Genomic DNA, 16,012 nt, shown 5'->3' on the forward strand with positions numbered 1-16,012 from the left:
TAGGCTACCTCCGTCAAATCGACCAACGAGAGCAGCTGATGAGCAATATTAAATTAATCATAGTCACTAAAGGTAGTAGGTAGTATACAATCAAATCATAGTCTATTTGATGGAGGTATGTAAAACCTATTATTGTTTTAACGATATAGTCCAGGGGCCAGACACATGAATTTTAGTCTTTTTTGACTTAAATCAGTAAAATAATTTGACCGTCTTAAAATATTTAGAGCATTACGTTGATAGTTACATTATTTTCCAGACGACTTCCGTTTGTTCTGTGGTGACCTGGGAAACGATGTTACGGACGAAGTTCTAACAAGAGCATTTAGTAAATACCCATCGTTCATGAAGGCGAAAGTGGTGCGTGACAAAAGGACAAACAAAACAAAAGGGTTTGGTTTTGTCAGTTTTAAAGACCCTCAAGATTTCATCCGAGCAACCAAAGAAATGAATGGTAAGTAATTTTATTGTGTTTTTGTACCGATAGCGATATTCAGAGAAATGGTTTTGGGGTAAATGTTAAGATGTGAAGTGAAAATGTTTTGTTTTTATCTTTGGATTTACTGTACGGTATCTGTCAGCTGGTTCAATAGTTGCAATCAGGATGTTACTTTTGGCAGTTACTGTTTGCAAACACCTCTGTTCAGAAATAATGTTAGATCCTATTTAGTACCGGTAGCTTTGTTTAATGATATTATTCCATGTCATCTTGGTAGTTAGCAGTTTTATTCAGATCATATTTTTACTAAACATGTTCGCTGCGGCACATTAAATGGCAGGCGTATACCCAGTGCGGTGCAGCCCATAGCGTCAAACAAACCCGATTGCCGTGTGTGATTGGCTTTTAAATTTTGGTCTGACGAATAGCAAATAACGTGCGGTGATGTTCTGCTTTACGATGAGAGTCGACAAAGTTTGCTAAAACACTCACAAATAGCAGCACTGCTTGGAACGTAGCCGGTCACATTGTGATTGTATTGCCAATTGGAGGGAGAATGACGGGACATCAAGTTAAATTTAAAGCTTGCCAGATGGGGATTTTTCAGGGAAATTTACTACCAACCTACACCAAAACAAAAAGCAAGTCATACACTAACAAGTACACGCTAATGTCGTATAGGTCCGCATTCGACTGACGCTACAGCAAAAACGAAGACATACGAAAGGCATTGCCATGCGTTCCTGTGTCTGGTATGGACGCACAACGTGTTAAGGACTAAATATTTTAGAATACCTTATCTTAGCCTATTATTCACCAGTTTCAAGTATGTAGAGTAGGATGTGTTCACAAAATCACTAAAAACACATCTTAAGAAATTGTAATTCAAAAACAAGGGAAAGAATTGATAGATAAAAAAATAATCAGTACTTATGTTGTTATATCCAGTCATAGTTAAGTCAGTGAAATTGTCTGGATAGGTGAGTGTTTCTACAGAGACCCCCTCTTAACCGAACTGGGTTTAACCGCCGCTAAGATTACCTGGGCAATAATAAAGTTCAGTTAGCTGTAAAACTTTTTGGTTTGATCCTCATTTTCTAGAAGTGTAGGGATTTCTGTTTTTATCCTATCGCAATTAATTAAATAAAAACCGGTCTGTGCAGATCAAGCTCTTTAATGAATCGCTTGATAACTCACTTACATTTTATTCAATTTATCGTTTTATAGTTTTTCAAAAATTTTATATACGTGAAGCTTTGAAATGTGTTAAGTGATCAGCAGGGTTTATATTCAACTTTGTGTGTGTTTTGTTATCAAAGTTCAAGATTAAAATGTGCATTTTGTGTAGTTAGTGTAGACAGTGTTTCCCAACCTGTGGTAGGCATACCACTAGTGGTACACAGAGGCCTATAGTGGTATGCGACGATGTACTGAGTGAAAGTAATACAGGGTGGTGCAAAAAGGAGGGTTGGTTTTGAAATGAATACTACGCAAATTATTTTACACATAAATTTTACTGAATTAATTACGTTTATGGACACTTTCAAATGCACCATTACAAAAAATAACCTTGTAAGTTCAACGTTGGTAGTAGGCTATGTCAATCAAAACATACAAATTTAAAAATAAAAATAAAAAACCATAAAAAGATGCAGTAAACTAATGAAATCAAAACTTTTAACGAGAAAGACAAAAATTAGAATTTACAAAACTATAGTAAGACCTGTACTTTTATATGGAGGGGAAAATTGGATCCTGAGCAAGAACTCAGAAAAGAAAATAATAACTTTTGAGAACAAAGTTTTGAGAACTATATATGGGCCAGTATGTGAAGATGTATGGAGAATCCGCCACAACCGGGAGCTAAGAGAATTATTTCAAGACCCTGATATCATTGGAGAAGTTAAGAGTAGAAGATTAAGGTGGGTTGGCCATATCCTAAGGAGAAAGGAGGAGAGTCTACTGAAGATAGCACTCAGAGGAAATCCGAGGGGAAGAAGACCAATAGGTAGACCGAAAGCCAGGTGGTGGGGTCAAGTACGAAAAGATTTGGAAAGGATGAGGCTTGTAGAGGAAGATGCATGGGACCGAGACTATTGGCGACAGCGTGTTGGCGAGGCCAAGTACCAGCTAGGGTACAAGTGACCATGGCAGTAAGCAGTAAGTATAAAAAGATCGTAGTGGACTTTGAATCACTGACGCTCTTATGTTCTCTATGTTTTGTGGAGTAACTGCCGTCTAGTAGATTTACTACTCATGACGGACCCTGTTGTCCGAAATGCAGTCACCCAACATGATATCTGAGATCAGGAACCAGTCCCTTACGGGCTACACCAAAATGTTGTTGAAACAGACTTTGTATATGTTTCTGAAAAAAACTGTTCCACAGCAAAAACGCGGTGCTCGACTGTCTACTGCGCCATCTCGCTACAAATTGGATTTTATGTTCGACTTGAAGACGGCTGGCAGTGGTCCCGACCCTCCACCAACTACTAGTACTACCCAGTTCAAATCCGACCATCCTTTTTGCGCCACCTTGTATTTGCCAGAATTGTTGGGGCTGGTGACAGCATTAGTTCATTGCTCATATGCAACTGTTTAGGATACAAGAAATTCGAACCAACAACTGATTTTTTTTTTTAAGTGTTAAAAAAGCAACTGTTCAAAAATAATAGCTCTGAAGTAATATAAGTCATATTTTGAAAACCCCTTACCTGGTGCTTAGTACTTCGAGATCGATATCATCAACTGTGAAAATATGCCCTTCTCAGGAAAGGTTCGTACTTCATGGTTGGAAAATGGTTCAGTTAGAAAAGTGATAAATAATAAATACATCTCTTCAGTTGCCTGACCAAGCTGTACGCTGTGCCAATTTGCACATTCAAATTTAAAATGGTTGCACAGCCAAACATCGTGGTCAAATGGTCAAAATCAAGGACGGACGCAGAAGGATATATAACAGCTGTTGGAAACGAGAGGTCACAACGGGCATGCTGCACTTTGGAGGCAAACCTTGTCTTGGTCGTCGGACACATTGACAATTTTCTTACATTCATTAATTATCGTTTTGTAGCTCAGAAATTAACTTTAGGAAAATATTGCACGTGCGTCAATTTGATAGCAATTGTCAAACGTTTTAACCAAATTAATTTATTAATTAGTATTCAATTTTGAAGCAGAATCTAAATTACCAGCTCAAAACTAGTGGAATTAATTTTTCAAACATAGAAACGCCGTTTTTGAAATAATGTTCTCTCAGTAGCCTACAATAATCCCTGCAGGTGAAGTTTTTTATAATCGTCCCTGAGTGCGAATGTGTATATGGTATGTGTACATACACATACCATATACATATATGGCAATTAAAGGTTGACCACATGGTCAACCTTCTGTTTGTAAGTAAATGTTTGTGTTATTTGTATTTTAGAAATTAATTGCTTATGCTAATATGCACAGTGTTGAAAATTATACTGTCTAAGTTTGCTGTATTTTTCATGAAATAGTTGGTTTCTGAAAGTTTCACTGCCACGTCTACTGTAAATTTCCAATACAACTGTAACTCATACATCCCAGTAATGTTAAACTGTTATAAGATGATTAACAGTGGATGGATTAGAAGATGAATTAGTGGAGACTCTTGTCCACTTAGGAATTTTGGAACTTGTTAAATTAATTAAATCCATAAGCAACCTTTTGTATTGACCATTTGACCTCTATGTTTGGCGCGGATTATAAATTTGAATGTGCAAATCGGCCCAACACACACATTCTTGTCTCGTTTTTAAGTAGTACTCTAAAGAAAAGGTTAGGGAAACATTGATAAAGGTATCAATTCACTACAATATCTAACAACAGGACAACTGTAAGAAAGTAACCAAACCAAAGTTAAAATTGTTCACTTACAAAATCCTATAATTTGCCAATGTCATTAAAAAACACAAATAAAACATGCATTCTTTGAAAGTTATTTTATTAAACAGCAGGACAGCTTGTGAATTAACTGTTTTCCAAAGACGCACAACAATCATTTTTAATCCTCACGGTGAAACAGGTTTTTACAACATTTTAAAGATTATTTACAATCGGGAGAAAACACACTAGATTTTTATTTTCCCAGCGGGCCCCAGCCGTAAGACACAAACAGCTGGGGTATTATCGAGTATTGTTTCCGGGTGGGGAGAATGGTGGGTGACGGATGGTCCAGGGTGAACCTAGCCTGGAGAGCTTCTGCTTGTATGTCCGGGATGTCTTGGTCTACCTGGTTGTCAGATATCGGGGGCGGAGCTTCGATGTTTTCGTAGTTTGGTGGTAGAGACCTCAGTGACTCAGATATGGGTGAACGCACCGACATGTGTGGCTTAGGGTTCATGTAAAGTACGCTGAACGGCATACCACTCATCGTCCAGCCTGTGCAAATAAAGGGATTTATCTTGAAGCGCTTTAGGTTTTGAATTAAAAAAATTATGAGCTGCAGCAAAAGGGGTTTTACTAGAAAACATTGCATTTTCGAGTTATCTGACCAGATAGTTGAAAGTAAATACTTCATAAACAGCCATTTGAACATTCATTTGTAGATTTTTGTTTAGGGAACTTAACAACTAGTCTACTTTTGACCCCCATAATAGTCTCGTCGTAGTCTTTTTCATATGATAGATAGTTTTGTCTTTTTTTAAATAGTTAATTAATATTAGTTTTCCATGGACATTTAAATGTAAGGCAGACAGGCAGCAGTTGCCCACTCATAACTCTCAAGTTTATAAATTGTAAAATCAATTCCTTATTTAAACCAAGTAATACAAATCATTCATGTTTTAGCAAGTGAAATGCCAGTTTATTCAAACATGTCAAAACAATACGTCATCTCTTAATTACAACTCACTGTCAAATATTAAATTACCTGACCATTGTGAGATTCTGTTACCACTTGCTTTCTATAATCTTAAAGATAAAATATTAAATATAAATTAATTTTGTTGTATATCTAACACTTGTTTACTTATATATATATTTTTTAGAATGCTTCCAGCAGTGTACACAATAATATAAATAATATATACCTAATTTGATCAAAATCTATTCCATGTTTAAGAGTTGAAGAAGTATCAAACGTATTCTTAGAAGCTATCCAGGGGTTCTGAGTTAATTTTGGTTTCTTCTACCTCCCAAGTGTTATGCATCGAGTCCTGAGTAAATAAAAATATCTCTCAAGGTTTAACTCCACTGTACTTTCAAACAACCTAATTGGTTTTTCTAAACATTTCAAGCAGTAGATTTCGGTCATTTGCAGTAGTTACCTACATGAGAATATACAATTATCTTAAAGCTTTTATAAATTGAAATAAAAACTTGATTATATTTTAATGAAGTGTCCTTTTTGACATAAAACTCTCTACTGCAGGCCCACTTTTATAAACGGGCAGACTGGGCATATGCCCAGTTTATCTACCACCACCTGCCCGCACTAGGAGAAAATGGGGACACTGCTTTTGGGTTTGCCCAGGGCTCCACTGACCCTTAACGCGGCCCTGCTCTACTGACAACTTTAATAATTCTGAATTTTTAAAATTAAATGAATAATATTATCAGAATATTATTTTTAACATTTGCTAATCAAATTGATTGGTATGAAACATTGTTTTAGTTCAGGTAGGTACATTTGATGTTTAATTTGATGAAATATTTTTGTACAAATGTAAAATTATTTGATTTCTACTGCGTTTATTCAGAATTTAGATTTATTAAGAGCATCAAACTATTAAATCTTATCTAAATAAAACTTAAATAAAAACTATTTTTCTGAAGTTGTTACCATTGTTAGAAAACCATTTCTACCAATAATGAAATATGCAATTTGGATGTTATATTGTCTGTTACGCGCTCCATTTCCCACAACCATACAAGCAAATTTTGCATCTTTTATAAATAAGTAAATCTTTGAAACCACCTTAATGTTTAGACTTATCTTCATAATGTTGAAATAGATAAAAATAAGAAATCAATACAGAATATCTAAGATCTAATCAACATCTTGGCTTTACAAGTAAATCATAAATTGAGAAAAAATCTAACATTCTTATTCTTTAACCATCTCATAAATTCTACGTCAATTGCACTTTCCTATTATTTAAATTTGGTGTTCTGAAATTAGCATATGTGTACGTATGGTGTAGACTGATCTCTCTAAATATTTCGAATCTTTCGTCTTTACTGCAACATTTTGAAATATATCAAGGTGCATGGTTGTAAATAATGTCAGAATCCTTAGTTAATTTTTATCGATAAGGTTCCTTGGTTTTTAAAGTTAATTTTTGGTGATGGTGGGATATATCAACAGGTTTGTCAGATGAAATTCACTGCCAGATGTTTTGCCTGTCCTGTCGAAGTTAAATCCTAACGAGTCAGAGTCTTAAGAAAAAGTTTTCCATTACCGGTAGTCTCAGCCTAGCTACTGAAGGGACTAAACCTCATGGCCATACATTACGTCAAAAATATACACTATCAAAAAATTAATGATTCACACTATCTTACCTGTTCTGTAGGAGGTTTTAGTCCGTTTGGTGAGAGGAATGTTGTTGGTGCTTGTAGACTCGTCAGGTAGGGACAGTAGTTGGTTGAGCCGCTCATCACACGGCTCTGTCTCACAGCCTAGTCGTTTGTGAGATGAGTAGAAGTCTGGAGGAACGTAGTGCCGAGGTCCTTGGTGCCAGTAGGGGGTGTAGACAGCAAACCGGTGATTCTGAGAGATGGGTAAAGCTCTGGTGACTTGGGCTAGAGTCGCAGTGAGGATCACTGCGGTGATGGAGGTAGGAAGAGGCATGTCTGACTCGTAGCCTCCTCTGATGGTACTGCGAACAAATGGAGCCTTAGGAAATATTTTAATTGGATGCTTTAAACATCCTGACAATATTTATCCCTAACAGCAAACATTAACAGCTTTTACCATCAGGCATCAGTTGAGCCAGCATAAAAAGGTATTAGGTAACTCATTCGGCTTAAATTGTTACAGGTTTTTTTTTACTCAAGCAGGTTCTGTTGGGTTAGGTTTTAGTGTTGCAGATTTAAATGTTGCTGGAATAAGGTTGTTGCAGGGTTTTGCGTTAAAATTAGGCCTGTGATCAGATTTTATAACCATTGTGTTAGGTTTCAATGTTGCAAGTAACTTGTGGGTTAGATTTTGGTGTTATGGTTGTGTAATGATGTGTCCAATCCTTGCCCTAAAAGAATATCACATGGATTAACAGTTTTGTTCAGTTGATTGTAGTTTTAATAGAATATTTTCAAAACTTTAAGGTTTTCAATAAGCGGTACACTTCTCATAAAATAGTTTTTTCTTATGATTAAAATAAATTTTACATTCTTTGATTATTGCTGTATATTCATATTCATCTTCAAACATTCATTATAACTCAGGTAAATAGATGGTACAGTGAATAGTGTCAATTAAAAAACATAAAAAATACTATTTCTATTTCTGGGAAGTGGAAAACTCATCAAAAGAATATAATGCAAAATTTATTATGCAATATTTTAGAATTTTCTTGAATTTTGATAGGTCTATTGATTTTGATTTTTTTTTAAATTCAGGGATAGATTTTAGAAAAACGTTACCAGTGTATGTGGCTTTTTCCAAAAAATCTTAATTAGTGAGGCTGGACAAACTCCCTTCTCCTCCTGAAATTATAAGAATGCAATGAATTTTTTACTTCCTCTGATTCATTTGTTTTGCGATAAGAATAGTTTCATAAATATATTGCCCATAAACTGTTAAAATTTGTAATTTCTAAAAATGTTCTTGTTCCGAATCATCTCGTTTGAAGCTTGAGCATAATTCTGATAGCCTTTTTTTGCCACTTTAGAATGCAATCCATATTTAATATTTTTTTTGCCCATACAATGCTAAACTGAATCAAAGATGAGAGTGAATGTGAGCAAAATATATACCTTTTAGAGGTTTTCAAACTACAATAAAATGACATATTTGATAATACACAAACTCAAGAGTTAATTTTGATTAAACCTTTCTGTGTGTGTTAATCCCAATTCAAGTTTTCATCTATTGTTGAACCCAGAAAATTGATGTTATTTTCCTTTTGAATGTTATTTGAGTTGTAAGTTATTGTTGGTTCTATTGTGATTTTGTTCTGTGCTGTTTTAAAATTTATAAATTTAGTTTTTTGTGAATTTGAATTTATCAATAAGTTATGATTGTAGGAACATAGTTTCCAATATTCTTTAATTATACATACGTAGAAATTTCAGTTTCTTCTGGAGAGTTAGATGATACTGTACAAACAAATTAGAATCATCAGCATAAAGACTTAATTTAGAATTTTGCTTGTAGGTTAATGTATATTCCATGCCCTAAGGTCACAAAAAAAGCAAAGGTCCCAAAATTGAACCTTGTGGCACCCCAAATTTATTTGGCTGATAAGTTGATGATGATTTGATCATTCTATTATGATTTGTCTAATGGGTAATTTCCACGAATTGAGATCTATTTGTCAAATAGGAAGAAAACCAATTAAGGTTTCCTTTAGATATTCCAATTATTTTAAGTTTTTCTAGTAATATACTATGTTTTACACTATTAAAACACTTTAGAAAGGTCCATAAATATGTCACTTGTATAATTTCCTTTGGCTACTGATTCAATGACTGATTCAATAAAAGAAACAGCTGCGATCACAACTGATCTTCCATTCCTGAATCCATGCTGATTATCATCTAAAATATTATATTTTTCCAAAAACCCTGATAATTGTAAGTAGACGACTTTTTCGTACACTTTAGATATTGATGGTAGAACAGATACTGGGCGATAATTGGATATATTTTTAGGATCATTGTTTTTGTGTAAAGGAATTATTTTTGCTTGCTTTAATATGTTAGGAAAAATGCCTGATACAAATGAAGAAATAATTGTAGACTACCCTTTTCTTTGTATACAATATTTACAATGTTAAGTTTGGATTTTTATCCATGCTTTAAATATAAAACATAAATAGGCAAAGAAAAAGTAAATGTATATAATAATTATAATTATACCATAAATTGCCTAGGACAATTTTAAAAGGATTTTCGGGGTGCAAGGTAAACTTATCACCATCTAGTATTAATTAATTAGGTTTTCAGAGTAAAAACTAATCACGTTTTTTCGCTAGGTTATCAATTATTGGTTTATCAGAAATGGCCCATGTCGACACAATGGTTGAGCATTGTTTATGTGCTTCCACCTACGCATTTAATTGCTGATTAATTGCACGATGAACCACAGATATTAAAGAAGGAACCAATAAACTTCAATGTGTTTATTAAAATAATAATCTTAAGAATATCAAAATAAAATAAAACACTACTTAATTTTGTATTACTACGAAAGTGCAATATTCATTATTTTTGGTTATTTCACAATGAAAGCAAGTTTAGTTTTTTGATTTTTCAAATTTGAGATTTAGTATGGTCTAAATTATGTTTTTTAACCTAATGTTACAAATTGAAAATTTTAGTACCTGTATTTGTTTTAAATGCCATCAAAAAAATATTACATAAAAAAAGTTCTATGAGAAATCTATAAACTGATAATAGTTATTATGACTGATAACTGATGAAACCCACATTGTATGTCCTGACAACCCAGCATGAATGTGTCATATTGATCATTAAAACAATAATATAATACTGTATTATTAGCATTGACTATTGAATAATAGCCTGTAAAAAGTAATTCATAAAAAAAAGGTTCGCAATTGGCTTTTCAGGACACTTTCATTACAGGTTGCAGCTATAATCTACACCATATTTACAGCTTTGGTTTAAATATTATCTTCTTGCACTGATATTATTACCGTCTTCATCAGGTCATAAGACATGTAAAAAAAACAAAAAAAAATTGAAAGAATGATAAATAATTCTAAAATACAAACGGTTTTATTTGATGAAGAATCTAGTCTCAATAAATCTTTCAGATTAAACTAGTTTTCAATTACACAGTTTATTTTGGATTGGAATATGTTTGCCCGGTGAAAAAATAATAACTTTATTTGTTTGCTACATAGAGAGAATTTGAGCTTATTTTCCTTATAAAAATATAATTTTTTTTAACACAAATCCTGGTTTTGTTTCTAACTGGATCCATTGTGTTTTGACTTTTTAAGGGTTTTATTTTTCAAATTTATATTTATTTAATATTTAAATTTTAAAAGCTACACCTGCTTTGCAACACGTCATGATCCTAAAATCATAAAAAAGTCCTCGAAAGCTGCTGTTAAACATAAACAGTTTTACCAATGATTATGAAAACTTACATTTCTGTTGTAAATAATATCATAAAAAAGTAAACAAACATAACAGTTATCTAAATATGATACGTATAAGCATTGACTTTATATAAAGTCAATGGTATAAGTACCAGTGAAACAGTATAATATAAGCAAATCAAATGTAAGCATTAGATATTTCTTACCGTTTCCATTGGAACCAATCAATAAAGTATTTCTCAAACGTTAAACTGGGTAAATTTAAAATCGAGGACGCACCCTTCCCAGTTTTATATAGAAAAATTTCCCAAACTTCTACGCAGTCAAAGGAATGTTTTGGTAATGTCTAAAGGACATATAGCCAGACATGTTTGATTATAGCTATGTATATAGGCCTTCTAGAAACCTATGACTTTGGAAAAACAGGTTTTCATTAAATTTATACAAAAATGAATGTATCATATGTTTAATAAATATGCTTTTCATACAATGTTTGGGAGGAAATCCATTCTACAAAAATTGTGTTTTCCTAGGTTTTGGGGTAATATTTTTAGTTAGTCAAAATCACTTATATTTTCATTCAATTTTCTATGAAATAATCATTGTGAAGTTTTGTAAACTCCTGGTTTATTTTACTAATCTATCAATAAACATATTTATAAACCATTTAAATGTTTTGTGTAAAATTTTCTTAGATTTTTTTTTTTAATAAAGGCTTTTTTAATTTTAGTGAATTTCTCATATTGGGAATAAGCTTTTACCGTAGTACTCATGGTAAGACCTGGACCCAGGACCGATTTACTTTTTTGTTTTGAAGTCCCTAGAGGCCAAAAACACCATCCGTTCAAATTCATACATATATGTGTCTGTTAGGGTGATAACTCGAGCAAAAATTATCCGATTTTGATAAAATTTAGTACAAAAGTTAAACCTACATTTATTCGAACGAGTTCGCGAATCAGCATGATCAGACTCTGGGAACAGGGGTTTATGGGGTAAGAATGGGATTTTCCCATTTTTGACCCTAAAACATAAAATTTAGCAACTTCTTTCCAAACCATCTTGTAGAGCTTAAAAAAAAAAACAAATAATTTAGTATATTGAAGCGCTATTATGCGCCGAATGGCTATGGAAAAAATTACAAAAAATTGTAAATTTAAAATTCCCATGTTATTCTTATGGAGAAATTGTAAACTGTTGTAGTTTGCTTGTTTATGAGAATATTTTGATCAAATTTGGAAAATGTATTAATTTCATACTAAACCATAATACATTTGACAAAAAACACCTTTTTACCCTCCCTGTTGCAGCAAGCCTAAACACTCGTTAAACTAATGCTATTTAAATAGGGAATAAAATGTGATATTTTTAAGGAGATTTTAGTGTAAATCCAATCAGGAAAATGGGAATTCGCTTAGTCTGCAGGTTTGCTGCAGCAGGGGTATTTACCTTTTGGCCTTCAACGATTGATATTCGAGTGCCACAGCAAGCTTTGTGGCTGGGACAGTTAGATTATATGAGACGGAGCATTGCAATCTGATATTTGAAGTGACAGAATGCTTTGACAATGGGAAATTGGTTAATTGATTTGGACAAAAGTCAGCAATTGATGTAATTCTCAATGTTCTATTATTGAAACTAGTCCAATATTTTGCTAGCCACTTTTATTCTGCAGGTATTTTCTTTAATTGTTTAATTTTGTAAATTTTTATAAAAATTGGTGATTTAAAATGTTTAGGTAATAATCAAAGTTAAATTTACAGCCTTTTATGTAGGGTAAATGAGGCAACTTACTAGAGTTGATGATGGAAAACAAATTGACGTGCTATTTGAATTGAAAATGTATAAAAAAAACATATTTAAAGACTATTTTTAGCGAATTTCCCATATAGGGAATAAGCATGGTAAGACCCTAGACCTGGGATCGATTTGCCTTTTTGTTATGATGTCCCCAGAGGCCAAAAATACAATCCGTTAAAATTTATATATACATACCATCATGTCTGTTAGTAACATAGCTTGAGTAAAATCCATCCTTAAACTAAAGCGATAGTAAAATCCACCTACAACTATTTATGTCATCTCGAGACCTTATAATGAAATGTTTCTGTAATCCACCTGTCAATAAGACACTGTACTATTCTCAATGAATGTGTAATAAAGAATATTGTCTATTGTCTTTTATATAATTATGTATATAATAATGAAGTGTACTGACCAAAAACTGTAAATTTAAATTTCCTATGTTATTCTTATATTGTACTGTCGTAGTTTGCTTGTTTTATTCTTTTTATTCAATTTGGTAGGAAAATTTATTTCATACTAAGCTATTTACATTTCAATAAGAATGTACTTTATTACCTTCCCTGTAGCTGCAAACCTCAGTACTTTTTAAAATTAATAATTTAGGCCTGTTTAAATAGAAAATCAACCTGACAATATTTTTAAGAAATGTTTTACGATAGTGAAAATCTAACCAGGTAAATGGAAATTCGCTTAATCTGCAGGTTTGCTGAGGTGGGGGTATTTTCCTTTTATGTTGTGAAAAAGTGACAGGACTGATGCCAATTAATTATTCATTAGAGTGGGTGAAGAAGTACTTTACTCTTAAAACTTCCCACGGCATAAAATAGTCTTCCCTATCAGACTTCAACATTGAGATCTCGTATTTTGAGAAACAAAAGGCCTACATAATTGTTGCTAACTTGGACTCATTAATAATAATTTTTATAAGGGATGAAGTAACAAACCAATTAGTTGTTACTTCCAAACTTTTCTAGTGTTAAACTTTTTAAAACAATTATTTTAGAGGTGCCGTGAAATACTGAGGTATGTGAAGTTATTTTTGTTAACAAAAGTTCATTTATAGAACAGTAAATATTAAATACTAAAAACCTATATCATTGATGAGAATTTAATGTAATAAATGTATTTGAAAAATTAAATATCTCTTTTGTTGGTATTTTCTTTAAATTAATCTTTATATACCGTACATAGTTTAATTTCACTTCAAATTACTGCCAGTAGAAATTAGATTTTCTACTTAATCATTGTTACTAATCCCCAAACAGCTAAACAATCTTGTATAGGCCTATTAAAAATCTTAATTTACTTAACTTATTTTAAATAAGTAAACAAATGAATAAAACGATGGAAATATTTATTATTTACTTGATCATGAAAAAACACTACAGTTGTTAAAAATTAGTAAAATTGTGTTTGAAATTGAAGATTAAAAGTAAAAAATGTTTGTCCCGTTTGTCTTGCTTTTGTAAAATAACTAATTTCTCTCAAAAGGCTTTTATAATAAATATTGGCTTTTTATAAAACAAAACTTAACATTTCAAACTAATATTTTTCTGTGAGAATTTCACATAGGCCTAGAAGAAAAAATGCTTTTTTTCAAAACATAAAATCTCAATAAATCTCATACCTTGTATTAAGAAATTGACCTAAAATCTGTAATCACTTAAAATGCACATGAATTAGACAGATAAATCCCTCCAATAAATAGCATATGACTAGTGATGGTTACATTAAAGCAAAAAAAACTAGCAATACTAATATGATTCTGTGATTTTAGTCTCAGTTTAAAATGTCCTTTCATAGTTAATTTTACAAAAAGATCTCTTACCCTAAAGCAATTATAGTCTACTAATATTACTAATATTTGTACTAACTACCAAACCTATATGTTAGGTTAACATCTTACTACTCAGTTTGAAAATCCCTTGTAGTAAATTTGACCATAAGTCCTAAAATCCTAAATCCAAAAATACTAATACCGCAAAGCAATTAAGTCAATGTATTTTCCTATAAACACTGAAAAATTAAGATTACTTTCAGAAATAACTTACCTAACCAAACCTTGTACTCATAACCGTCCAGTGATGTGTCAGTGTCGGTTTATAAAGGTTATGTAAAAATAAAAGTTCAACTTACATCGGTGGTTGTTTGGGAGGCAGCGTGGAAGGCGCCAGGCGCCCTGATAAGCGTGTTATCACTTATTTCCCATTGGCCACACGGTATTTAAACTATAATTTATTGCTCCCGACTATTTTTGGATTGACACCAGCAATAATATTCAATTAGCTGTGGCAGTAATCGGGTTCTCGCGCCCCGGAGTCAAATGTCTACTCGTGATCTACAAGGACTTTGCTTGCTGACTACTGATTGGATCGCTACATTTTTCCCACATTATACGGTGCCGTGGCGCACACGCCCCATTTACTCGGTTCGTGACATTTATTTTATCCTTGGGTCATAGGTTGGGATTTTGCAAAACGACCTTTGGTTAGCCTGGATTGTGTTCTCTGTAAAGCGTTTTTTGGTTTTTTTTCATCGGAGTTTTTCTGTGAAAGCCAAATGTATTTACATAAAAAGAATTCTTCGAAATCAGTTTACGAAATTATTGGTGTAAGTTTGACTGTTATTTAAAATCTTGTATTAGGCCTATTATAAGGCCTGGCTTACATTAGTTAAGGAAAGAGAAAGTGTCATGTTTATTTGTCCAAGTTTACTTTAAAGATCTACTCGCTAGTAACTTACTACAATGTGACAATGACACAATATCGTAACCATTATTAACAGAATGTGAATTTATCTTTCTGGCTTAAAAAAAAGAGTTTTTTTGTATGAAATGTTGAAACACAGCTTGCAAACTATGTTGTGAGACCAATTCTAAGGTAGGCATTAAGGCAACCAATTTAACACAAGTTATTATTTTTACCGCTGTGGTGTTAAAACCACAGTCATGTAATGCTATAATTTTATGCTTAACAATTTAAAGGGACACGTTAACTATAAAAATTAAGTCATTGAAGCCTTTTAAGGAAAATTAGTAAAATTTACCATGTGCGATAGCTAAAAAAATATTCTATTCGAAACACACTTAATTCCAGATTATACACATAAAACACATTTTTATACTACAGTAACTTACTGAAGAAGATTTAATAATTTTATTTTAATTTAATAATATTTTTATTGTGACCTGAAATCTTTCTGTATACTAGTAAATATTTAGCAAATGGAAGGCTGGGCCTATAGGGAGCATATTTTAAGGGAAGAAGAGTGATTGATGTTTTTGTTAATGGGTTTGCAGATTAATAAAGTGAAAATTGGGCAATCACAAAGCCCCACTTCACTGAGTGGGTGGTCATAAAATATATTTCTGATTTACTAAAGGCTTTATTTTGTATGAACAATCATTAAGATATCTGTAAAATATTGATTACTAGCAGAGTACCCGTCCTTCGTACGGGGTTGGAATATAAGTATAAAATGCTTATTGCAGTTATACTCAAGCTTTGCGTTT

The 16,012-nt window shown here is 32.5% G+C and overlaps 2 protein-coding genes across 2 annotated transcripts in view; one reads left to right on the plus strand and one right to left on the minus strand.

The window, feature by feature from the left end:
• The window catches only part of LOC128987168 (RNA-binding protein 42-like), a 48,777-nt gene that overhangs the window by 9,123 nt on the left and 23,642 nt on the right, over positions 1 to 16,012 (plus strand). The window contains exon 5 of the mRNA XM_054407905.1: positions 260 to 454. Within this exon, the coding sequence (XP_054263880.1) occupies positions 260 to 454 (195 nt within the window). The remainder of the gene's footprint in view (positions 1 to 259; positions 455 to 16,012) is intronic.
• LOC128987169 (uncharacterized) lies at positions 4,393 to 14,595 on the minus strand. The gene is made up of 3 exons (XM_054407906.1): positions 14,553 to 14,595; positions 6,968 to 7,284; positions 4,393 to 4,846 (listed from the first exon to the last, which is right to left on the minus strand). Exons 2-3 carry the CDS (start codon positions 7,254 to 7,256, stop codon positions 4,545 to 4,547), a joined length of 591 nt encoding a protein of 196 aa, XP_054263881.1. The 5' UTR covers positions 7,257 to 7,284; positions 14,553 to 14,595; the 3' UTR covers positions 4,393 to 4,544.

This window comes from Macrosteles quadrilineatus, unplaced genomic scaffold, assembly GCF_028750875.1.
Source record: "Macrosteles quadrilineatus isolate MER2022 unplaced genomic scaffold, UCM_ALF_1.0 Scaffold_2__2_contigs__length_208266976, whole genome shotgun sequence".
In the NCBI taxonomy this organism is placed as follows: domain Eukaryota; kingdom Metazoa; phylum Arthropoda; class Insecta; order Hemiptera; family Cicadellidae; genus Macrosteles; species Macrosteles quadrilineatus.

What these genes read in the sequence shown, in the direction of transcription:
- LOC128987169 (XM_054407906.1), bottom strand. Translation starts at nt 7,256, where the DNA reads ATGCCTCTTCCTACCTCCATCACCGCAGTGATCCTCACTGCGACTCTA. An exon ending in TAAAACCTCCTACAGAACAG is followed by an intron (nt 4,847 to 6,967) that starts GTAAGATAGTGT and finishes TTATTTGCACAG; the next exon opens with GCTGGACGATGAGTGGTATG.